General features: G+C 45.7%; 4 protein-coding genes across 4 annotated transcripts; 1 reads left to right on the forward strand and 3 right to left on the reverse strand.

The window, feature by feature from the left end:
• Nucleotides 1-3,955: 3,955 nt before the first annotated feature.
• On the reverse strand, nucleotides 3,956-6,271 carry LOC127785170 (trans-cinnamate:CoA ligase, peroxisomal-like). The gene is made up of 2 exons (XM_052312593.1): nucleotides 5,942-6,271; nucleotides 3,956-5,617 (listed from the first exon to the last, which is right to left on the reverse strand). Exons 1-2 carry the CDS (start codon nucleotides 6,137-6,139, stop codon nucleotides 4,082-4,084), a joined length of 1,734 nt encoding a protein of 577 aa, XP_052168553.1. The 5' UTR covers nucleotides 6,140-6,271; the 3' UTR covers nucleotides 3,956-4,081.
• Nucleotides 6,272-13,340: 7,069 nt separating this feature from the next.
• Nucleotides 13,341-16,399, reverse strand: LOC127785447 (signal peptidase complex subunit 3B-like). Its single transcript, XM_052312899.1, has 6 exons — nucleotides 16,135-16,399; nucleotides 15,877-15,924; nucleotides 15,706-15,768; nucleotides 15,220-15,273; nucleotides 14,368-14,454; nucleotides 13,341-13,771 (listed from the first exon to the last, which is right to left on the reverse strand). The coding sequence occupies exons 1-6, from the start codon at nucleotides 16,258-16,260 to the stop codon at nucleotides 13,646-13,648; spliced, it is 504 nt and encodes a 167-aa protein (XP_052168859.1). The 5' UTR covers nucleotides 16,261-16,399; the 3' UTR covers nucleotides 13,341-13,645.
• Nucleotides 16,400-17,467: 1,068 nt separating this feature from the next.
• On the reverse strand, nucleotides 17,468-18,784 carry LOC127783840 (aspartic proteinase nepenthesin-1-like). Its single transcript, XM_052310991.1, has one exon. It carries the CDS (start codon nucleotides 18,782-18,784, stop codon nucleotides 17,468-17,470), a length of 1,317 nt encoding a protein of 438 aa, XP_052166951.1.
• A 1,119-nt stretch (nucleotides 18,785-19,903) lies between these two features.
• On the forward strand, nucleotides 19,904-24,584 carry LOC127784816 (protein PHOX1-like). Its single transcript, XM_052312207.1, has 3 exons — nucleotides 19,904-22,294; nucleotides 22,561-22,779; nucleotides 23,596-24,584. The coding sequence occupies exons 1-2, from the start codon at nucleotides 20,383-20,385 to the stop codon at nucleotides 22,707-22,709; spliced, it is 2,061 nt and encodes a 686-aa protein (XP_052168167.1). The 5' UTR covers nucleotides 19,904-20,382; the 3' UTR covers nucleotides 22,710-22,779; nucleotides 23,596-24,584.
• The last annotated feature ends 742 nt before the right edge of the window (nucleotides 24,585-25,326 follow it).

Genomic DNA, 25,326 nt, shown 5'->3' on the forward strand with positions numbered 1-25,326 from the left:
GGTTAGTACGATTATTAGTTAAAAGTTACTGAGTTTGATTATCCTAAAAAACAGAACACCCTATAATTTAAGATGAAGGGAATACATAAAAATTTCTTTGCATCTGGCATGTGCCATCTTGCGGAAGGACGGGCAATTCGTCGTTTTCACACGAGTGCGTACTTACGTTCAGGGAATAATCACGTACGGTACGGCCGATGATCACTGAGACGGTCGTCCCAGACAGTGCCGTACTATGTCTCTCACATCGATCGAAGTACGATGCATGCATTGCCAAACACGGTGAAAAAAAGAAGTTGTCTAGGGACGGACGGTTAGAAAAGAGTACTGTGCAGAACCGCAGATGCCAAACACAACGACCCGCCAGACGGTGTACGGCCGACTAGCAAATTGATACACCACCGATGGCCGTCTTCCGCCGCTGCGTTGCTCATGGTTTTCTCTACATTTTAAAAAACGAGATTTAAAGAGAGGGACGTCACTCTAAATATTTTTTTAAAAAAAAACTTTAAATGTGCTAAGGATTGAACACGGAACCTCCATGTTGATACCACACATCACTTTGTCATCACAGTATGAAGGGCATCTCGTTTCCTCCGCATTCTGCGGCCGATCCACACCTAGGTGTTGCTGGGCCGTCTTTGTCACGCACGCGCGCTAGCTGATGGCCTTGGGCCCAGGTAGATTGGTACCTGTCCTCCATTGGGCCTCCAAGTCTAGGTAGATGTTTAATCGGCCTTGGGCCCTGGATAATGTTGGCCTCGGCCCATATGCAACCAAGGTCTGACGATGCTGTTCCCAATATGGAATAAGTTCACCGGAGGTCCCTCAACTTAACAGCGAGATTTTTTAAGGTCCCTTAACCACAAAACCAGAAATCTCCACCCCTAAACTATACAAAACCGTTCACTCAAGATCCCTAGATAGTATATATGGGTGGTTTCACTGACGTGGCATCCTAGTCAGCAAAAAAAAAAAACAAAGCACATATGACCCACATGTCAGCTGCATATCTTATTTTCTTCTCTTTTCTAATCCTTTCTCTCTTCTCTCTTCTCTTTTGCATATAATGTACACTGCATGCGCTGCCTCTCTAAGGACGATTGCCTAAAAAAAGCCTATAGAGGAGATTTCTCTATAGGCCTTTTTTTTCTTTCGAGATTTCTCTATAAGATAAGATCTGTATTCTGCTTGCCCTGATAATGTCATGTATTAATATTACTAAGGTGTAAATATAAGGAAGGAGCATGTCACAAAAAAAAAAGGCATTACGAAATTCAGACTGCGCCCCTGCTATATATGCTCTGCACTGCATGATCAAATGTCGCCTACACTGACGAATTCAGACAGAAGATGAAAAAGGGAATTATATAGAATCCAGCTTCTGATCACTGCGTGTAAAGGATCTGCAATCTTCGGCCGAATTTCAAGCGCTACGACAGCGCAAGTTTTCTTCAGAATGATTTATATAATCGCCCAGCACATCAGATTTAAGTCAAGTAGAAGCATTTCTCCAGTTTAGGCTTTTCATGTCACCATCTATCCAGTTTAGGCTTTTCATGTCACCATCTATCGGATTGCAGCAATGTTGGATGTATATTTTTCGTGCAGAAAGTTCTTCCTTTTGTTTTCTGAAACGTCAGCAGTAGCTCTGCCAGTCAATTGAAACGTTTGCCACGAGCAGCAAGCCAGCTACCAGGAATCCTGAAGAAAATGTTTTGCACCATTCTAGAGAAAAAGAGACGTCACTATGATCATCAATTTCACTGTTCAGTATCAGAAGTAATCCATGCCTTACGCTCACACCAACAACGTGTACATTGTGATTGTGAACTCTCTCCAACATAGCAACAACGATCATCCATCAGTACAGGCAAGCGACAATGTTCTGAAGTCTGAACATGCCAATGCCACAATTAATCTCATCCTCCGAATGGAAATATATGTCTGCGTAGCATCTACTATACTAGTATTCTGATTCCTCCGATGCATTGCTAGATCTTGGAATAGTGCCTAGAAACAAATTTTTTTTTGTTTCTCTGATAGGTTAAGAGTAAAACTTTACAGTGACGATCATAGTTCCACAAATTAAAAGGAAACGGAAATCAAGTTTGTACGTACGTATCAAACAAATCTATACATCGTGCGCACGATTTTAGAGGAAAAATCAAGTGATTCTAACCTTCAGATCCACTTCAAGATTTGTACTCCACGGCCTCCTTCCTCATCTCCGACAATCCCCCAAGTGGTTAGGATTTCAGAGTTGGGGCTGAGGGCGGAAGGTAGTGCCCGACTTAGAAGGATGACTAGGACAGTAGCGGCTAGCTGTGTAGGTGGCCAGGGCAGCAAGAGACCACGGTGGCGCCACCTCGGCGTTGAGAGAGGAGGAGAGTGGTGACCTGGTGTTGTTAAGGGATAAGCTCATCATTTGAGTGGTTAGAAGGCTTAGGAGGGATATAGCGTAGGAATACTAGAGACGATAGCCGATAGAAGGTGGCGGCAGTTTCAACGACGGAGGCGCGGAAGACAAGCTATGAGTATGGCGGTGCGGGGTACCGAAGCCAAAGAAGATAAAGGGAGGTGATGGTATGGAGGTTTCAGGGAGAGGGATAAGTGACACCGGTAAGGCCGAGGGGGAGTAGAAGACGAAGAAAATCATATGATTGGAGAAGGGAAAAGAGATAAATGCATATGTGATGTGTAAATAGTCCCAAACGGAAATCAATTATAAATCGTAGGTGATGATGTAGTGCATGATTCAGCTCGATATGGACAAGATTTTTTCCCCACAAAATAAATAATACGTGCACTTGAATACTTCATAGTACGTAGTGAAGCTTAAACAAAGCCACAAGCCTAAAATATTTGTTGCATTTGCAGAACATAATGTGCATCCCGTGCTTGATGACTTCTTTTCTATTTTTTTTCATGATAAGAGCGTCTACCTAAAAGATTTGAGCATGCTGACTATCTGGTCAGAATTTGATGTTGGTGCCTTGGTGGCGATTTGTTCATGGACGCACGTTACGATTCTTTTTTTAAAAGTAAAGCGCTATCAGCATCCGATAGAAGATTGATTGCAAGAACTGTCCTTCAGCTCTTTGATAGTACGACCGATTATTTACAGAACTGGTGATGCTAAAACCAGGACAATGAACGCTGATAAACAAGTACACTGTACACACATGGCAAGATTAAATTTGTTATTTTAAATGATACGTTTCATCTATTTCCGACTTCGTTTTCCGACAAAGCTAATAAGGAATACTACCTCAATTTTTAACCGATGATGTCGTTAACTTACACAAATTTAACAATTCATTTTATAAAAAAAATGTAATTATTATTTATTTTGTTGTAAGTTATTTTATCACTAAAATTACTTTAAGTATGATTCATATATTCTGACAAAAAATTTTAAATGAGACGAATGATTAAACATGTATATAAAAGTTAATGGGGTCATCTATTAAAATACGGAGATACTAAGTAGATCTGATTATAAAAATTGGCATGCGCTCAGCGTGACATTGATCTGATAGCTATGAAGCTACTCCAGTGTATATGGGCGTGCAAATTGTCTTTTTTTTTTGTTTCTAATACATATATTTTGTTTTCTTAAATCTGCTTTTTTGTCATTTCACATGTAGTACTAGGACTTCGTTCATCCCAAAATAACTGCACTCCTCTAATTTAGCGTGAAGTAGTGCACTTATTTTGAGACGGAGAAAATACCACTGAAAAAAAAACAATGCAAAAATGTTTTTCTTTACATTTTGCAGCCATTTAATTAGTTATAGGACTCTTAAGACAATAGTATCATGTAATCTTCGTAGCTTAGACCTTATTTGGATTATCCGAGATTTCTCATCATCTATCAACGAGCAAATTAATTATTCACTAGTTCATTTATTATCAACGATGATAATATACACTATGACCATATTGCAGCGTATGAAAAATTAAAAAGAAAATACTAAAGTGCACTACTACAAAGGTGTGTGGTACTGTGGTTTTCCCTTTTTTTAGAGACCAATAGCAATCCTTACCACGTAGTCACGTGCTGACGTCAGCAAAAAAGTCAAAGCCTAGCAGTTTGAGTCAACGGCCCATGGCGGGCAGGGGCAGCGACGGGCCTCGCCTTGTCGGGCGCCCTGAGGCGGAGGCGGCGCGCCATGTCGCGCAGCGCGAGCTTCTGCACCTTCCCCGTGGAGTTCTTGGGGAGCTCGTCGACGAACACCACCTTCCTCGGCACCATGTAGTGCGCCATCCTGTTCCGGCAGAAGGACACCACCTCCTGCTCGCTCACCTCGCCGGTGCCGGCGAACTCCCGCTTCAGCGACACGAACGCGCACGGCGTCTCGCCCCAGTGCGGGTGCGGCATGGCCACCACCGCCGCCTCCCGCACCGCCGGGTGCTGGTACAGCGCCGCCTCCACCTCCACGCTGCTGATGTTCTCGCCGCCGGAGATGATCACGTCCTTGGACCGGTCCTTGATCTCCACGTACCCGTCCGGGTGGACGACGCCCACGTCGCCGGTGAGGAACCACCCGTCCCGGAACGCGTCCGCCGTGGCGCGCGGGTTCTTGAAGTATCCCTTCATGACGTTGCTGCCGCGGAGCACGACCTCGCCCATGGTGGCGCCGTCGCGGGGCACGCTCTCCATCGTCTTGAGGTCCTTCACGTCGGCGTCGGCGAGGGTGAGCGCGCTCACGCCCTGCCGCGCCTTGAGCCGCGCGCGCTCCGACGGCAGCAGGGCGTCCCACTGCTCCCGCCACTCGCACACCATCACCACGCCGGTGGCCTCCGTCATGCCGTAGGCGTGCGTGACGTGGAAGCCGAGCCGCTCGACGCGCTCGAGCAGCGCCGCGGGCGGCGGCGCGCCGCCGGTGAGCACCTCCACGGGGCGGCGCAGCGGCTCCCGGCACACGCCGTCGAGGAGGATGTTGAAGAGCACCGGCGCGGCGCACATGTGGGTGACGCCGTGCGCGGCGAACGCCGCGTACATGGCGTCGGCGGTCGGCGCGCGGATGCAGACGTTCGTGCCGCCGCGCGCCGCCACGCCCCAGGTGAAGGTCCAGCCGTTGCAGTGGAACATCGGGAGCGACCACAGGTAGACCGGCTCGTGGCCGACGCCCCACTGGAGAAGAAGGCCCATGGTATTGAGGTACGCGCCGCGGTGGCTGTACACGACGCCCTTGGGCGCCGACGTCGTGCCGGAGGTGTAGTTGAGCGCGACGGCGTCCCACTCGTCCTCCACCGGCCGAGGCGGGTACCTCGCCGGGTCTCCCCGCGCCACCAGCTGCTCGTACTCGAGCTCGCCGACGCGGGCGCCCGTCGGCTTGTCGGCGTCGTCGATGACGACGAGCAGCGGCAAGGGCGCCCTGACCTCGCCGCCGTCGCCGTCGCCGTCGCCCATGACGGCCTTGAGCGCGTCGGTGGCGACGCGGATGAACTGGTAGTCGACGAAGAGCACCTTGGGCTCGGCGTGCCTGACGATGGCGGCGACGTTGGCCGCGTCGAGGCGGGTGTTGATGGCGTTCAGCACCGCTCCGGCCATCGGCACGGCGAAGTGCATCTCGTACAGCGCCGGCGTGTTGGGCGCGATGACGGACACCTACGTAACCACATGATACAAAAATTAGCACGTGACATGCATGGAGAGTGACACATATACTACATCTTATTTTCGACTCTCCCAAAATAGTTTAGATTCTTACCTAGATTGTAAAAATTTGTAGTTATTCTAGAAGCCAAAATATGAAAAAAACTACAGTAACTCTTTAGATTCTCACTAGCTAGTCGTTCTCACCCGCTGCTTCTTAGAATCTCTGAACTCGTCCGATTACGACTATAATAATAGGGTATAGAGTTGCTTACGACGTCGTTCTTTGAGACTCGCCCGATTACGACTATAATGATAGGGTATAGAGTTGCTTACGACGTCGTTCTTTGAGACGGCGAGGGACTGGAGCGCGGCGGCGAGGCGGAGGCAGCGGTGGTGCGTCTGGCGCCACGTGAAGCTGGTGGCGCCGTACACGACGGAGGTGCGGTCGGCGTAGACGGAGGCGGCTCTGTGGAGGAAGGTGATGGGGCTCAAAGGGACGTAGTTAGCGTCTCTCTTTGGCAGGCTATCCATGGTCTTGATTGATTGCTAGCTCCTTAATTCGATCGTAATTAGTTGGTATATATATGATATGTGATAAGAGATCGAGCAGCTAGCTAGCAGCAGTAGTGCAAGCAAAGCAGCTAATGGCGATCGAATGAGAGGAGTGTGCGTGTGTGCAAGTGCGAGGGGGGGGGGGGGGGGGGGTTCCTGTTTTTAAAATGTTTGGGGGTGGAGAGATGGCGTAATTGACGGGTTAGTGGCGCGCGTAAATTAAAAATTTGTAACTGGAGTGCTATTCATGTAAGATTAAAAAAGAAGAGAATATATGCATAGTTGTATTATTGAGGGGCAACGTGTAAGCAGTACTATCTCCATATTTTAATGTATGACATCGTTAACTTTTTGTTTAACGTTTGACCATTCGTCTAATTCAAAAAATTTATGTAATTATCATTTATTTTATTATGACTTGATTCGTTATCAAATGTTCTTTAAGCATGACATAAATATTTTTATATTTATAAAAAAAATTTAAATAAAACGAATGGTTAAACATTGGTCGAAAAGTCAACAGTGTCATACATTAAAATACGAAATACGGAGGGAGTATGAAGTAGCTAGTTAATGGAGAGACTCGATCCTTCTTGAGGGTATATGCCACAATTTTGAGGAGTATATATTTTCTAAAACAAAGGCAGAAGCTTCGTCCCATTCCATTGATATAGAAGACGTACACATCCATCCAGGAAAGGATTCGTAAACCTTCTATCACAAACATGGAGTATATTTTATTCTAACTTTTGATCATTAATTTATACTTGTGTAGGTCTCCCTGGCATAACTTAATTGTGTATTTTAAAAAAAAAGGTCAAATGAGCGAGAGATCTTCCTTCATGTGTGTGTATATGTTTGGGTTATAGATAAGGTATATCTCTTCTATACAAGGGTCTGTGATATACAAAAATACCACATACTTAATAAGTATACAGGAAGGAAATTCCTTATATACGGATTTTTGCGAGTCTGTAAGGAAATTGTTTATCCGGGGTATAAGGTGTCAGAATCCTATTTAGAAAAAACAAAGTTTCTCCCACTAGTGTCTAGCCTAAACTCTCTGAGTTCTACTTAGAGAAGAAGATACTCATCGCTATAAATATAAAGAGTCCTTACAACCATAACCAAAGCCACATCAAGATACAATCTGGAAGAAGCCAAAGCCCTAGTTGATGATTAGATCTAGCTGGACTGTTCTCGGTAGGTTCTAGTCGGCGGATTAGATTGATCATCTCTTTCTCCTCCGTTGTAATCTGTGGGGCACATCTCCCAACAATACATATAAACTGTAGTAGGGTTATTACTTATCTTAAGAGCCCGAACCAGTATAAATCATTGCCTCTTATCTTCTTGATACAATCCCGTGTATATTCTAGTACGTACGATCTTCATACTTTACAAATACCGTAGTTGGGTATAGCCCGTCGACAGTTTCCATTTTACAAAGGAAAAGAGGTGAAATGAATTTTAATCTCTCAAGTAAATGTTCCATCATGTACCTCCTTAAGGGTTTACAATGTCCCGTCGTACACATTTTCTTCCAAATTCATTGCAAAATAGTTATTTTTTTAAAAAAAAGTAGAATAGTTGTATTCTTTTTTAAAAATTGATAATATACGGTATAGGGAAATATTGAAATATACCACTCTACATTGAGAGGGAAAAATTAAATTCAGATATGAATAGTACACTACTACTTTTATATGGTTGAATTTTTCTTTTTTTATATCTCAATGTATGAGTTAAGTTTGGACATAAAATTTTATAAAGGGATATACATATATTGTATGAATAATATAATTTTTTAAATTAAAAAATTATAACTATTTCGATGGTTTCTAAATAAACGTGGTACAACGACCCATCGAGAGGTCAAAACATTTTCCGGGGAAGAGTACAAAATTCATGGCATATAATTACAAACTAGAGAGATTCGAGGGGCATGCAGTAGAGGCAATGTTTGTATCCACACGTGTAGCATATATCGATCCATACGTTCAACACACGCATCTTCACCTTGTGCATAAATAAATTAAGTTGGTGCCTTGGTAAATATCTTTTGACTGCTCATAACTAATATGCTGATCAGTACTCAGGCATTTGACAACATCCAATTATATCCCTTTTTTCCCCCTTCTTCTTAGAGAAATTAACCACCATAAAAATTGTGCCACGTATAGCATTTGAGTAGCAGATAGTATATGCGTAGCAAGACCGGGAAGATAATTCAACGCGGACTTGGACCGATTAATTACATTTCTCGACCAGCTTAATTCTAATCTGGCAACTCCTGGTCAGTCATGTCGTCAGAGTCATATATACCGTCACTGTGATATATAATCATGAGCAGCTCTCTCGGTAGCTAGCTAGATCGATCGGTTAATTGATTCATGTGTGTTTCCGATCGACGATCGCGACCAATATATCATTGTCTTTTGAAATTCGTCATGCAGTGCAAGATCGAATGAAATCAAAGAAACTGCATGGAAATTGCGATTGCTAGCTAGTACGTGCTCCTGGGCCTGAAGTAACGACGTTTCATTACGTAACTACGACTTAATTTGTACTAGCATGCATGCATGGATTATAACAGTATATATGAAATGAAAGCTATAGCTAGCCACTTGGCCGTCGATCGGTCGCGCTAATTCGCTTCAATTAATTCCATCGTCAAAGCAAGCGAGCGCCGGCCGGAGAAGAGACTTGTTGCTAGCTCGTGCTTCGGCCGCCGTTGCCACCGGCACCACGTATGTACGTACTCCCTCCTTTCTTAAATATTTGACGCCGTTGAATTTTTTAAACATGTTTGACCCGTTCGTCTTACTCAAAAACTTTTATGAAATGTGTAAAATTATATGTATACATAGAAGTGTATTTAACAATAAATCAAATGATAGGAAAAGAATTAATAATTACTTAATTTTTTAAATAAGACGAACGGTCAAAACAATTTTAAAAGAGTCAATGGTGTAAAATATTTTAAGATGGAGGGAGTACTGTATACGATCGATCGATATATATCTCGCCGGAATTCAGAGAACCAGCTGCTGGTCGTAGCAATACCCTGATCGAATTCTTCACTAGTCGTCAAGACGTACTGACGCCGGCCATCGATGATCGCGATCGGCCACCGCCACGCACGGCGCCACCAACCAACCCAGCATGTAGCTATGCTATTGCTACCTAGCGCGGCATTCGATCAACCGATCACCGATGGCCGATTCAACGACGATGATCTGACCGGCTAAAGCTTAATTAGATTATTTATTTATTGGATCATTGAAACGGATTATTTGCTCTACGTTTTCAAAAATATATTTGGGGTGTTAAAAACCATTTTTTCTTGTACTGCTTAAGCGAACATATACTGTAGACGTACTTACGTTACACCTGTATTCCGTGTAAACAAACTACTACCTCCATATTTTAATGTATAACGTCGTTGACTTTTTATCCAATGTTTGACCATTTGTCTTATTCAAGAAAGTTATGTAATTATCATTTATTTTATTGTGACTTGATTCATCATCAAATGTTTAAGCATGCCATAAATTTGAATAAAACGAATGGTCAAATGTTGGTTGAAAAGTCAACGGCGTCATACATTAAAATACGGAGGAAGTAATAAGTATAACTGAAAAATCTTTTAAAAAATGTACATGTACGTACTTTTAATAATATTATACATATATGTAGTATGAACTTTAAATTCATTACATTTTGACCATGACAAAAAAAAAGATGAAAAATCTAACCGTTTTAAATGTACGAATTAATGTGTCAGAAATTTATCTTTTTTACGATTTAAATATAATAAAATTAAAGATGAAACTTTGCACATAGATATAATAATATTGGAAAACATGTGTATTTTTCTAAAACTTTTGATGATAGTTATTAGTTCGCATGTATGGAAGCTTGTGTGTACTGTATACATTTTCATTGTTCAGATTTTAGACCACTTGTTTTAAAACTATTAAGTTTATTTGCCAAAATATTTTATATATTCCTGTAATCAAATAGAAATGAGCCATAATTCAATCAATAAACTGTTTCAAACGTGGCAAAATTACTGTATAAATTAAACAGTATCACCCAACCGTTTGGTCAGCTAGAGTTGTAGACACGAATTTTCAGCGGCATGTCCGTCTCAATTTGCTGCTAATAATGCCGAGTATACCAACTAGTACTCTTTTAGTGAGTACGGGCGTTTTAATCAAAATTTGGTTTGCTGACAAACTGACAAGCACACATCACTGCAAGCAGCATGGCGACCGTTACTAATCTTACATGTACTTAAATTAACTTCCCCAGCCAATTAACTGTTGCCGGTTGCTACCTGCGAGATCGGTTCTTCCACACTCCTGAGAATTTTCAGACAATTTTATCGCCTATCAGGCCCGTTCATGGTTGGTGGAAGCTCTTCAGTCACCGGTCTAGTTGATTAGAATCCATACTGATCAAATTAAGGTTCCCAATTTGGTCAATTTTAGCAGAGCACGTGCGAGCTCAAAGTGCGACGTGGTGTGTAAGGCGTCAATCGCAGCTAACGCGTTGGTTGCAACATTCGGGGAAGAAGGGGTTAAAGCGGTCAAGGTATTGAATCTTTAATTTCCAATTACGTTGGCATGCGTTCTTTAATTTCTTGGTCTAGCGGTGGTCTGTCCAGGCCGTTTGGAAAAATTACTTGGTCAAGAGAGTGAAATGGTCAGGAATTTACAGCAGCTATTTCTGCTTGACGGGGCATGCACGCACACATTCAGGTAAAAAGTTAAAAGAGGAGATTACTTGTCCTCGTAGAAACGTCACATGTAATTATACTTTTTTTAAGAGCAGGTACAATAGCAAACTATAAGCCAGCTATAAACATATTTTAAGGAAATAAAAGAAAAAAGAGAAAAGCAGCGGGTTATAGATATGTAGACAGCTACAGCACGGATTCTAATACGTAATGTTACATAATGTGTGTATGACAGGTGGGACCAGATATTAATAATATAGTAAACAATTATTGTATGAATTGACTATTATATTATCTATAGATGATTTGGAGCTAATAGTTGATTACTTGATTATACTATTAAACTTGCTCTTACTGATTCTGAACTGGAAGAATAACATGAAACGACATCAATTTATTACTGCAAATGTATAGCACTTTTGGGCCTTTTGGACCTTATTTACAAACGAAGAGGAATGTATGGGCCGGCCTACCTCCTCGATCTGTACGTGGGCTGTATCTGTAATTGATGGCAACTAAATAACCGAGTTCGAATTGGAGTACGTGACAGTGCCAACTGAAATAAATATAAGGTGACGGAAACCGCGCTCAGCTCAACGCGCCGCCGCAATGGCTAGGGCCGCGAACCGCCGCCGGCGACGTGGTGGGGTCGTCTATGCGGTGGTGCTCAACGACAAGGAGGGCAGCCTGGTCTTTCGCTTCCGCCGCAAGGATCTCTTCGACGACGACGACGACCCGCCACCGGCGCCGCGGCGCCGCTTTCCGCGCCCCGTGGCGCACTTCCCTCGCGGCTACTACCGCTACGTGTTTCACTCCTTCACCGTCTCCGGCAAGCAGATCCTCTGGGTGAGCCCCTTCGGCGCCACCGTCGTCATCGAAGACGACGGCCGCCCCGGTGGCAGCGGCGCCATGCGGGCCGGCCCGGAGCTGGGCACCACCACGTGCCAGCCTATCCTGCTCCCTATCCGGGACGACATGGTGCTCGTCATGGCCTATCTTCCACAGCCGGCCGGCCGGAGTAACTTCGCCGTGATGCGGCGGCTCCCAGACGGCGGCGGTGGTGGCGGCGGCTGGCGTGTCGTCCCTGTTCCGGAGCCGCCGCTCGGGGGCCCCGGAGACTACTACTGCCGCAAGCCAGCGCCCGTCGTGACGGCCTACATGACCATCGGCCGGAGAGCGTGGGTCTCCATAGCCGGCGAAGGCACCTTCTCCCTGGACGCCGGCGGCGCGGCGGCGTGGCGGAAAGAGGGAAGCTGGGAGCTGCCGCTCCACGGGCAGGCGATGTACGTGCGGGAGCTCGGCGCCGCCATCGGCTTGGGACGCGGGCCGGGCCCCTACGGCGGGGTGGTGCTGTGCCTGTGCGCCTGCGACGTCGAGGCCAGGCCGCCGGTGATCCGCCGGTCGTGGAACGAGACCTTCCCCAGGGAGCTGGTGGCCGCGCACTCGCAGTATGACTGTCCTGGTAACCTGGTGTATGTCGGCGACGGAAGGTTCTGCATCTGCTGGGTCGCCGGCGTCGAGCACGACCGCCTCGAGACAAACGGCATGGTCGCGCGCACCGCCGTCGTCACCATGGCAGTGCGGCTGAGGCGCTCCGCCGGCGGCGAGCTCCAGCTCACCGAGTGCGGGAAGCTCCGCTACCACCTCATGTCGCCGCAAGGCAGACGCGCCTACTTCGTCCAGCCCCACATTCCTTAAATCGAAGGAGTGACCTTGGAAAGATCGAAGAAAACAGACAATATGTCAGTCACTCTATACGGGGATTTCGATAAAATACCACTCAAATAATACACTGGATAAAATATCACTTAGTACATTGTCTAGCCGATGAAATGTCACATTGGGGAGTTTTAACCATTTTTATACCCCCGAAATGCCCTTGGCTGTGGCTGTGAAGGGATAGGGAGAGGGGAGCGCTCGGGGAGGACCGGGCGGGCGGCACGGCGGCACCGGAGGCCTCGCCGGGAGGAGAGGACCGAGAGGGAGGGTGGCGGGTGGAGGGAGGAGGAGGTGACGACAGGTGGAGATGGACTCGTCGTCCCCATCGTCGCTCGGGCGCTGCTACTCTTCATTCGCTCGCCATCTTGTCCTCCCCCCCCCCCCCCCCTCCCCGGCCGCTCGTCATCTTGTCCTTCCCCTGTCGCTGCCACCTCCTCCTCCTGGTGAGGCCCATTTCAGGCATAAAAATGGTTAAAACTCCTCAAAGTGGCATTTCATCTAGGCAACTGAGTGGCATTTTATCCGGTGCATCTTATTAAGTGGCATTTCATTGAAACCCCACATATAGAGTGGCATATTCTCTGTTTTCTCAGAAAGATCGATGAGAAGAGGCCATTTTGGATTCGAGGTGGACATCCAAACCAAAAGCAAGGCTCTCTATTCCAAACGGGAAAGAAAAAACCAATGCACTCTTCCTTCAAACGTCGGCTCTGCAAATACTAGGATTTGCTACATAAACATTGAAATTAACGTGATTGCAAGTTTGCAACGCCTGGGTTCTCGATCAAAAGGGCACTACACTGTTACATCTTTCTCAACTTCTGGATGACGAGTCAAACAACATATGTATCGCCTGGTTTCAGCTAGAACACAAGCACAGAAGATTACATGTTTTGCTACGATTAGAACAAAAAACTTAGCATAGGCAATGTTACTGCTACTAAACCTTCTCCCATGTCTGCTCCCCGCAATAACCACTGCATCTGTATAGCAAAGCATCCATTGAGCTAACTCAGGTTCTTCTATCTGTACTGCTCAGGGAGCCGATAACCTGTCATGACTATCTTGTCTGCAAACATCTTGCCGGTCTTTGGCATAATATGCCAGTGCATTGTCAGGTTAAAATCCTTTCCTTTGAGGTTGCTTCCCTGTAACCCAAATAAAAAGATGAGGGTATGAAATCAACTGTGTGAATGAATAATGTGCCATTGCAAATATTTAGATAAATGGTTGCAACCTAAATTCAGTATGTAATCAGCAAAGAACAGAACAGGATATCTTCACAAAAGAAAAAAAACTAAAAAGGCGAGACTAATACAGTCAAGGCATATAGCAGGAGTCACCACCAAAAAGCTGTTGGTGAAAAATCTGTGCTCGGTGCTTAGGACCAACCACTCTACCCTATGTTAAAACATCACTAAGGAAAAAGTGAGCCTTCATGCATTCAGAATTTTTTTCAAGTACAAAACAATATATACGAGTTTAGGACCAATTGACATAGCCCATCCAAAACACAATATGCGAAAAAGAGAAAATGTTCTCATTCATAAATATTTCAGAACAAGCACACCCCAATTATCAAGTAGACATATTTTAAACAATCTACTCAACACAAAATGACCCTTATCTTTTTCATGGAAGGAATAATCCCTCTACTTTGAAATGCTAAACAACAACCACAATCAAACTAATTATGTTCGATGAATTTCACTAAATTAACATGCAATCAAAGAAATGTGCTAACCTGGTCAATAAATCTGTACTTGTTTGTTGTATGGATCAAAAACTTGGCGTGCTCTTTTGATGGTATAATGCCATCCCAGAGGGAAACCTGTGATGTGAATCCAATATGAACATTACAATTATAATTTGAAGAGGACAACCTGAATAACACATAGGCCTTCAGAAATACAAAAGATAATGGCTGCAGGCAAGAAAAATGACTCCAACTACTGATACAGAGAAATTAATATCATATTTGTTGAAGTAAAATATCAAGTATTCCATTTAGTCATAAGGTGCATCAAAGAAACTATAAAATATATGCTCTTTTTTGGCTCACCCATGGTTTCAAAATTTTTAAAAAGGGCCTTATAGTGTATTAAATTTGAGTTATTTCAGATCGACGTTAGGCAGGTTAGGACATTGCAGTAGCATACAGTGGAGCTCCCAAAATAAATCATCACAACTGATGATGGAAAGGGATGGAAGTTGATTTGACTAACCCCAAGGCATGTGTTTGTGAACTGTACCCAATAAGCACTGAGAACTGCTTGGTCTACCCTTAAAGAGTGGTTATGGTTAATAAACCTAGATAGGAGCAGTGGGAAATAATCTATCCACTTAGCCCCTAAAGCATGGTTTGGATCAGGATCCTGGTGATTAAACAGAGCAATAAGAATGTGAGAAACTAGTGGTGATAACATAATAATGATGCGTGGTGAGGCAAAATCATCGTGGTTCTATGCTTCCAGAGTGACAACACACCCACTAGTGATCTCTGTGGACATTTTGTTTCCCGTACAGAAGAAAGCCATGTAAATATTTGAAGATAGTAGACAACAGAGCAACGAAAAATAATCATCGATAGACTCACTTGATTCAAGGCATTTTGTGGAGTCTCATATTCAGCTGCGACAAAAACAAAGACCTACAAACATCCAAGGAAGTATCATTAAGAAAGCAGCAGCAGGAAAAACTTCTTTAGTATCGAAAAGAGTTTAGATGGCATGTCCATATGAACTTCAGAGCATGACAACATAAAACTACATTAAAACTTATAGAAAACAAATCACCGCTCAAAATGCATTGATGTCGTTCTGCACACCAGAGTCACTAAACAAATTATACTCCCCTGGAAAACATAGCAACAAACTTCCATTTTGTTTCACTCTTTCACCCACAAGATATGTGTTGGAGAACTTGCCTTCCTTTAGTTGAGCCTATTTCACAATTGCCATAAGCCCATAACTCATAAACTAATTTACTTGATCTTTCTGTCAGAATCCTGCCTCGATGCATTATAGGGAGATCTAAGAAGCTCATAAGGTATCAATAATAATGCAATACTAGTACAGTTTACCTGTTTTGTGTTCCACGTGAACAGAGACGAGAGGTCAGCCGAAATGTTCAGCGTCATGCTGACCTACCAGAGGAAAAATAACTGTGTGAGTTCATGGCATATCTCTGAATGAAGTGTTATGTTGTTTGAACAAAACTTAGCTTTAGAGGAGAGAAAAAAAAATGGAATCACCTCGTCGTTGCCGTTGGCTTCCTTCTGAAACCAGTTTATGTTCAAGATCTGCGCAATTAAAACGACACAGAATAATTAGCAGAACGAAAGGGCTCGCGAGAGAGAGATCGGACGAGCTAATCAAGCAGGGAGAGCACACAGATCGAGCAGCCGGCGGCGAATTAAGTTGGCCGAGATCGGTACAGGCGAGGCGAGGAGGGGGTTGAGAGAGATAGAGCGACGGGGCGGGGCGCGGGCGCGGCCTCCGGCGAGGTTTACCTTGACGGAGGCGGTGGGGGAAGGGGAGTTGAAGTGGTCGGAGAAGGAGGCGGCGAAGCACATGGCGGCCAGGATGGTCACCGCGAACGTCGCCACCGCGTTGGCGCGGTGCCCGAACGAATGCATCCTCCCCCTCTCCTCCCGACGAGCTGCTCCCTCCCCACGCGTCGGGTAGATCGCCGGGCTTCGCTTCTCCGCGGCGGCGCCGGCGACTTCAGTTCAGCTATCCTCCCTCTTTTTCTCTCTCTCTCTCTTTTTTCTTTTTCTCAGAAGATTTGTTTATTTTTAGCGATGGGGAAGACGAACTGAAGTCGCGTGACGGGTTGGGACCCACGTGTCGGAGGGCGTGGGCCGGCTGACTTGGCAGCCGCTGATTGGTCCCAGCACGTCACAGAGGAGCCCGGCTGTACGCCTGCAAGTGGGCTAGCGCGTTGAACGACCGTGATGCAGTTTGGGCCTGGAGGCCCAGGTAGGCGGAAGAACTTCTATTGGACCTTTCACTCACACGGCTCATCTGGTCTCCTGCAGCCTGCAGGATTAGGGCCTCATTGTTCACTCTATGGTAAGCATACGGCTTATAAGGGCAGATACAATGGCAGATTATAAGCCAGCTATAAATATATTCTAAAGAGATAAAAGAGAAGAGATAAAAGTAACGGACTACAGATCTATAGCCAGCTGCAGCACGGACTCCAATACACAATGTGTGTATAACATGTGGGACCAGGTATTTATAGTGTAGTAAGTAAATGTTGTATGAATTGACTATACATGATTTGAAGCCAGTAGTTGGCTATACTATTAAACTTGTTCTAAGCCATTGCCAAAATTTTAAAATTTAAAACTTAATTTTTTATGCTTTTTCAACATAGTTTTTTTTAACATTAGCTTTTAAGTTGCAAGAACGCATATTAAAAATTTTACCCATAAATTATTTTGTTATCACTAATATGTCGTTACGGCATATAATCAGCCGTGAGCAACTGATGGGGACCTCTTTTGGATGCGTGGAGAATGGAGATGTGCCAGTTTAAGATGCACTTTGTTTAACAATGTATGACGAGGAAAATTCGAAATAAAATGATATATCGAATCTGTAAGTTAAACCACCAGATATATTTACTCAAATATAATATAAGATAATAAGAAAACCACACAAAAAGGTTCATACAAACTATGAAACTATACAAACGTGCCAACTGGATGGCCAAGCTAGCATACATACAGTTACATCGATCATAACGTACTAAAAATCTAGCTGCAGAATCACACACAATGACACAAAATCATAGTACAAATACTTGGATTAATTCCGTATAGAAGTCGTCGTACGTTATCCTGTGGCGGCGAGAAAGGCCGCGCAGTCCAGCGGCTGGAACGAGACGACGTTCTTGGCGAGGTCGTAGAGCACGAGCGTGTCCAGCAGCGCCCAGCTACCCAGCACCGGGACGCCGTTCGACGAGCTTGGCATCATCGCCAGGCAGAGCAACCCGCCCGCCGAGTCCTCCGTCACCGCCAGGTAGTTCGCCGGGGGCACCACCAGGTCGGTGGCGCCGCCGGAGCCGCCGCCGTCGAAGTGCAGCGTCATCGTCACGTTCGGCACCGTCGTCGCCGTCGCGCCGCCCGCCGCGAGCTCGAAGCAGAGGTCGAGGCCGGCGCCCGCGGTGGCATTGGCGTTGGCCTCCTTCAGCGGCGTGAGCTGGCCGATTAGCGCCCGCTTCACCTGCGCGTACGTCGCATCGTCGAGGAAGGTGACGGGCGACGTGCTGTCGATGACGAGCGCGCGGCCACCGCCCTCCGCCGACGACGCGCCGGCGACGTTGACCCGCGTCGCGCCCACCGTCACGCCGACGAGCTTGACGAAGTAGCCGGACTTCAGCGTGGGGTCAGCAACCATGGGAGTGGACGCGGCGGGGTTGTCCGTGGCCAGCTCGGTGTAGTTGCCGAAGAAGACGGCGCTGGAGCCGGGTGCACCACTCGAGGAGAAGCAGTAGGAGAACCTGTCGATACCAAGCTGGTTGAGGAGAGACACGCCGCCGCGGCCGACGCCGAAGACGCCGGCCACGTTGTCGTAGTAGCCCTGGTTGCGCGTGCCGCAGCCGAAGGTGATGTTTGCCACGGTAACGTTTCCCAGGGCGAACGTCTCGGTGGCGAGGTAACCCGAGGTGAAGGCCTGTTTACTGTAGGTGTAGTTGTAACTATCGGTCAGGTTTGCGAAGGTTTCGGATTTGTTCGGGTCGTACATGTCGCCTGCCTGGGCGACGCAACTCAGGCATGGCTGGCACTGTGTCCAGAGGAGGTCGCTGGTGGTGTCGAACACGAGCGTGACGTTCACCGCCGGCGAGCCAATGCCAAGGGACACGTGTGGCGCGACATGATCCTCCTGCACGGCGCCGCCGTCGGCAGCTGCCAAATTCCGGCCGCCGCTGGTGCCGTTGGAGTAGTGGCCGGTGGAATTGTTCAAGCCCTCGTCCGGATAATCTCTGCTGCGTCCACGGGCGTCATACGACCTTGGAACAGCCTTGGGCCGTACTGCGCCGATCCCTCTTATCAAGGGTGCAGGTGAAGCAGCTGCAACAACGGGGTTAGGAGGAAGTGCAGTTAGTAGAACTAGTAAGGTGACAAGTAGATACGACTTAGCCGGCGACATCTATATCATGAAAAGGTTTGATCTTGCTGTAGCTAGCGCGTCGGGTGAGAATGAGATAGAGCTTATTTGCTTCCGGCCAGAACAACTATCGCTGGTATTTATAGGAATTAATACAGATATCGCCTGCACTTGTTCTTCCGGTTCCGGCCACACAATAATGCAGCAGATTAATTATTTAAGCTAACCGGGATGATTAAAAAACAGGCAGGTTCATCGTAACTTTCTTGCTAGCTACAGCTTAATTTTTATATACACAACCTGCGACCAGAGCAACTCTGCAACGTATAATCGTGCGTAAGCACTTGATCTGCTTGAAGTGGTTAGCTAATCAGTAACACCTTGGTTGTTTGTAAACCAACTGCTGGGCTTTGTAACCACACGGAGAGGTAAGAGGCTGATAGTGTTGGAATCGAAATCGTTCTGCTACTACCTTGTTACCTCATGAAGAAGGCATGAAGTTACGTACACCTCAAGGAGAAGAAATGCAGTTAATTACGTACGTACATACAAATAATTTACGGTTTCTTTGGGTTTTATTCTGCTGGCCATATCGAAATCGAAGAGAATTTCTTATGCAAATCGGATCGATCTATTGACACAGAATGCATGATGAAAGATAGCCAAAAAAACTCTATGTGCGACGTGTCTGTGGACGTAGTAGTTACTAGGAAATCGAGGGCACTGACGCACTGTTGAGTATGAAATTGATGACATGGAAGCCTATCTGAAACTCTGAACACGAATCGCTGGTGCGTTTACATCCGCAAGTGAAGCAATGGGCCATTGGGCCGGTTATTATAGCCCAGTAGACCTCCCTGCCGATAGGTCTCCGCCTGCCCGGACCACGGTGGCTGTAGCAGCCTGCTTCTGGGAAGGACCATGAGTTGTGGGCCACCTTGGTGGTCATGCCGGCCCGGCCTACGGTGACTGAAGGGGAGACCGACGATGCCACGAAACCCTAACCTAATGAAGAAGGAAAGTACTAGTATTAGCAGCAGCTAAGCAAGTGCGGTTTTTACCAGGTCATTACTACGCGGGAAGACCAGTTTTGGCAGGTCATAATCGGCGCCAACCAACCACCCCCCACCACGGTCCACGGCGTCACTCCAGCGCACGCATCGTCTCGGCTGGTTGGCGGCGCCCCCTCCCGTCGCTGCCACCACACGCGCCCGCCGACCCGATGCCGTATACCCGGAAAACCCAACGCCAACAAATTCCAAAATAATCCCCCACCCCCACCACCACCACCTCACTGCTTTCCTCTCCTCTCGTCTCAAGAATTTCTAGTTTCTTTGGCTGATTTGGCCTTGCGGTTTGTTCGTTGATTTGGTTCCACGCATCGCACGCAGCGTCCCGAGAGATTCTTCCACCACCTGTTCCGTCGTTCCGACAACCCGTGTTTGTTCCCTTCCTGTCCCCTCCTTCCTTTGACCTCTTCTTGGGGGATTCTTCAAGCCTTCTTGGGTTTTGAGCAGAGCCTCGCGCGGCTTCGTTTTTTTCCAATAATTTCTCCGCGGGAAGGTGGGATTTCTACCCGATTCCACCTCGGTTGTACCGATTTTTCCGAGAATTTTGAGGGGGATTTGTGCGGATTTGGGATGGGGAAGCCGTCGCTGAAGAAGAAGAGCAGCGGCGGGAAGTCCGGCGAGCATGGCGGCGGCGGCAAGCCGGCGCTGGACCGGTCCGGGTCCAAGGTGCTCGACGGCGACGAGACCATCTTCACGGACATGGCGCAGGAGCTCAAGGAGGAGGGGAACAAGCTGTTCCAGCGGCGGGAGCACGAGCGCGCGCTCCTCAACTACGAGAAGGCCATCAAGCTCCTCCCCCGGGGGCACCCCGACGTCGCCTACCTCCACAGCAACCTCGCCGCCTGCTACATGCAGATGAGCCCCCCCGACCACTACCGCGCCATCAACGAGTGCAACCTCGCCCTCGACGCCTCGCCCAGGTACAGCAAGGCGCTGCTCAAGCGGGCGCGCTGCTTCGAGGCGCTCGGCAGGCTCGACCTCGCCTACCGCGACGTCGCCAAGGTGCTCGCCGTCGAGCCCAACAACCTCACCGCGATCGACGTGGGCGACCGTGTCAAGAAGGCCATGGACGAGAAGGGGATCGTGATGGACGACAAGGAGGCCATGCCCACGCCGGAGGAGGTGGTGGCCGCCGCGCCGAAGCAGAAGCCGCGCAAGAAGAAGGGGCGGAAGGCGGCCGCCAAGGCCGCGGCGGCGGCTGTGGAGGAGGAGGAGGAGGCGAAGGCGGTGGAGCCTGTCAAGGAGGTGGAGGAGCCACCAAGGCAGGTGAAGCTTGTGTTTGGTGAGGACATCAGGTGGGCGCAGGTGCCGGCGAGCTGCAGCATGGCACAGCTTCGCGAGGCTGTCCGGAGCAAGTTTCCGGGGCTCAAGGCTGTTCTTGTCAAGTACAAGGACAAAGAGGGTGACCTGGTGACAATCACCAACCAGGATGAGCTCAAATGGGCTGAGGATTTGGCCGAGCCAGGGAGCTCGCTTAGGCTCTATGTCACCGAGGCCAATCCGGAGCATGAACCTTATCTTGATGACACCAACAGCGGGCCGTTGGAGAGAAACGTGAATTCCGACAATGGAAGTACCAGAAGCAATAGGCAGGATGAGGATAGGAGCACTGTGACTTGCATTGACGATTGGATTGTGCAGTTTGCTCGGCTTTTCAAGAACCATGTCGGGGTCAGCTCTGATGAGTATTTGGACCTCCATGAGGTCAGCATGAAGTTGTACACCGAGGCTATCGAGGACACAATAACTACTGAGGAAGCCCAGGAGGTGTTTCAGCTTGCTGAAAGCAACTTCCAGGAGATGACAGCGCTTGCGTTTTTCCATTGGGGTAATGTTCATATGTCTCGGGCCAGGAAGAGGTTGTTACTGCCAGGAGACTCTCCACAGGAATTGGTACTTGAACAAGTGAAGGAAGGGTATGAATGGGCAAAAGGAGAGTACAATAAGGCTGGGAGGAGATATGAAGAAGCCGTGAAGGCAAAGCCAAACTTTTTCGAAGGTTTTCTTGCACTTGCACATCAACATTTTGAGCAAGCAAAACTGTCATGGTATTATGCAATTGGTAGTAGCGTAGACCTGGACACATGGCCATCATCTGAAGTCCTGGAACTCTTCAATAAAGCTGAAGATAACATGGAGAGGGGTACAGAGATGTGGGAGGAAATGGAAGAGCAACGCCTGAAGAATCGGTCAAAACCTAGCCAGGAGAATGTGGTGCTGGAGAAGATGGGCTTGGATGAATATATCAAAGATGTATCCACTGATGACGCAGCTGAACAAGCTTCTAATATGCGGTCTCAGATAAACATTTTATGGGGTATGCTACTTTATGAACGTTCAGTTGTGGAGTTTAAATTAGGCCTTCCAATGTGGGAGGATTGCTTGATGGCAGCTATTGAAAAGTTCAAACTTGGAGGGGCTTCAGCTACAGACATTGCTGTGTTGGTTAAAAACCACTGTGCCAACGAAACTGCCCAAGATGGTAAAGCAATTTTAACTTACTTTATCTCATCATGTTCTCCTGGGAATAGTATATACAGTGTTGATTTTGCTAGAAAATACCAGAACTGGCAAATTATAGCAACTCTAGTGTCATTAATATTGCGGAACAATGAATTGCAAATTTCTCATATACCTTATGTACCACCCAGAATATTTTTTTCTCCTTCTTATGTTTCAAATATATATATCATTTAATTCTCAAAAGCATACGCAACTTGTTTCTAAGTTTGCATCTTTTCTTCATAGGTTTGGGCTTCAAGATTGATGAAATTGTGCAAGCCTGGAATGAAATGTATGACATTAAACGGTGGCTGCGTGGTGTTCCATCCTTCCGTCTTGAGCCACTATTTAGGCGGAGAGTTCCACAATTGCATACTGCACTGGAGCATATATAGTATACATGAAGTTGCTCCAGCACATATTTAATGCCGGAGCATTGTTATCAGTACCAGTTTTCTCTTTTAGGTGAGAATCATTATAGTGGTACCATATATCTCTTCTTTGTACCCTCGTTTGTGCATGACATTTCTATTTTTAGCCCTCATTTTGGCCTTTAAGCATTGCCAAATATTTGGGTGTAAAGGAAGCATCTTTTTATGTCTTTTTACGTGCATCAGAATTAGGATCTTATGACTACTTGTACCGCGGTCCACATTTTGATTCCTTGCACTGCTTGGTTTTGATGATTGTCTAAACTGAATGTGCTGAAAATATTTGTTTTATAACCTGTTGAGTCGCAGTAACTTGTTTAGCATCCAATGGAGAGTTCATACCATGTTGTCAATTGATTTGATCTTTGCATGGACAAAATATTGCTGCTATATAGTCTAATGTTATGTATTCTGTATTTTTTCATGGTCAGTTTAGAAGGGCTTGGATTAAAACAACTTAGTAATTTAGTATAGACTTAAGCTTCCCCACAAAAAGGAATCTCTGTGAAATTAATCTTAAATTATTCTAAAGATAAGTTTAGGAACCATCTGTTTAACTCCTTAGGTTTAGCGAAGTTTAGGCATAACTGCAGTTCCTCCGGCAAGTCCCTAAACTCTTGTTAGATGAAGTTCTGTTTGAGTTATTCTGCTGCTACTATAGAATATTTATTTTCTCATCAGTCACGGTATTAACGTTTCAATATTTCTGAGTAGCTGATTTGTTCATTCATCTTTGTCAGATTTTTGTAACTAATCTTCTTTAAATCCAGTTAGTATATCGCATAGTTCATCAAACTCTTCCTTTATTACACTTGCAATACTGAATTTGTCTTCTGATTTCACTCTGCAGGTCAAGTTCTGCATGGGATACAGTATATGGATTTCTTGTGCTTCATTTTTTTATTATACATTCGAAGAGTCTGCTTCCTGGTTGTGAAGCTTTTCATAGAAACTTATTCTTGCACAGGGCTGGAGCACCTTTGCAATTTGCATACCTTAGTTCTTGTTTTTGTCTGCTTTGTCATGCACAGGAAGCTGTGTTCGTTACTGGATTAGGGGCTACATGTTTCTGTGGCCTCGTAATCCATTGCTGCAGGATGTATTGGTGGCATCCTCCTTTTGTTTTGTGGGTATTTTGTGACTACATGCCTGTTTTGCAAACTCAAATTAGGCTTGTAATACGATTACATTTATTGTTATTCAAAAGAAAAAGAAAAAGGTCAGAAAAAAAATCATATCTCAGTCAGCTGAATGATTCAACTTGAATCATTTTTGCTCCAGTATATTTTGCACGCTATCAGGAGTAGTCATCAAGACATTAGTACCTGCTGCACATGCATGACAGACTAGTTGATTGTGAGAGAACATGCATGTGTTCTCTGTCCAGCAAGAGATTTTCTTCAGTGGCTGCTGTAAGTGAACCAATTACTCCATGATTGCTCCTTCATTATTACTGTACATTTGGAGGTACAATGTGTCAGGATTGAGCATGTTACTTGCAACCGAGTTTTGCAACTGCTCCATATATTTGCTGCATGATCAGGCCAAGAGGCCATGGGTGGTTCTACCTTAAGTTCAGAGTTCTGTGAACTGAAGAAGACGAGATGAGTGTATCTTACAACACATTTCGATTCCACTGATAGCATGAAAAAGATGGAACATCCATCAAGAAATGAAAATAAATATCTTAGTCCATGTAATTTGAGTATATAAGGCCTGGGAAGCATCGGAAATTTCCACCTGAGTCAAACCACGTTTCGAGGTGGATGATCAACAAGTGTATGGAAACATTTTCCTTCATGCGAGGAAAAAGTGTATGTATGGAAACATTTTCCTTCATAGCCTAATTATTGAAATGGCCTATTTTCGTAGGCATGCCAAAATTTTGCTTCAAACCAAATAGACACTAAATACTATTAAAATTGCCAAATATTGGTAAGCCAAATTTAGGCCTCAAACCAAACTAGCTCTTCGTTTAATTGTTCGCAATCTCTTCTTGATGTGTATACCCACAGTTCCATCGCTTCCATGGGTAGCAAAAATGAACTACTTTTTGGGTGAAACATGAAAATGAACAATGCACGGCATTGTTTGGTTTTGTGGGGACGGGATGATTGATTCACTTAACAGATCGTTTGTTTGAAGAATGCTAAACTATTGGGAAAAAGATAATGTCATTCTTCAAATTTTGTAGGTTGATCTTACGATGATCACCCATTCTAAAGGGTTGTTTAATCCCTCGCCCAAAGAGATTAGCAAGAATTAGGCTATGTTTGATAGTAGTGATTGGTAACCTTTCTCCTCTGCACATAAAACGTAGTGATGGATTAGCACATGACTAATTATATATTAGCTTAAAAACTTTAAAAATTAATTAATATAAATTTTTATAGCAACTTTTTTTAGGAAAATTGTAAAAAATACATCCTTCAATAAACATGTGTCCGAAAAATGTGGGAGTAGAAGTTAGTAACTGGTACTAAATATAAAAATGTGGGAGTAATATATAACACACCCTCAGACGGTTGGGTTTGGATGATTAGCTACACGTAAAACGAGAAATACGATTAGCATTTAATTA

The sequence above is a fragment of the Oryza glaberrima genome, chromosome 9 (assembly GCF_000147395.1).
Source record: "Oryza glaberrima chromosome 9, OglaRS2, whole genome shotgun sequence".
Taxonomy (NCBI): Eukaryota; Viridiplantae; Streptophyta; class Magnoliopsida; order Poales; family Poaceae; genus Oryza; species Oryza glaberrima.

Excerpts from the sequence above, each read along its gene's own strand:
- LOC127785170 (XM_052312593.1), bottom strand. The coding sequence starts at position 6,139 with ATGGATAGCCTGCCAAAGAGAGACGCTAACTACGTCCCTTTGAGCCCC. Across the intron at positions 5,618-5,941 it reads CCGTCTCAAAGAACGACGTC|GTGTCCGTCATCGCGCCCAA; the intron begins GTAAGCAACTCT and ends GTGGTTACGTAG.
- LOC127784816 (XM_052312207.1), top strand. The coding sequence starts at position 20,383 with ATGGGGAAGCCGTCGCTGAAGAAGAAGAGCAGCGGCGGGAAGTCCGGC. Across the intron at positions 22,295-22,560 it reads CAACGAAACTGCCCAAGATG|GTTTGGGCTTCAAGATTGAT; the intron begins GTAAAGCAATTT and ends TTTTCTTCATAG.
- LOC127783840 (XM_052310991.1), bottom strand. The coding sequence starts at position 18,784 with ATGTCGCCGGCTAAGTCGTATCTACTTGTCACCTTACTAGTTCTACTA.
- LOC127785447 (XM_052312899.1), bottom strand. The coding sequence starts at position 16,260 with ATGCATTCGTTCGGGCACCGCGCCAACGCGGTGGCGACGTTCGCGGTG. Across the intron at positions 15,925-16,134 it reads CCCCCACCGCCTCCGTCAAG|ATCTTGAACATAAACTGGTT; the intron begins GTAAACCTCGCC and ends TTAATTGCGCAG. Across the intron at positions 15,769-15,876 it reads AAGCCAACGGCAACGACGAG|GTCAGCATGACGCTGAACAT; the intron begins GTGATTCCATTT and ends TTCCTCTGGTAG.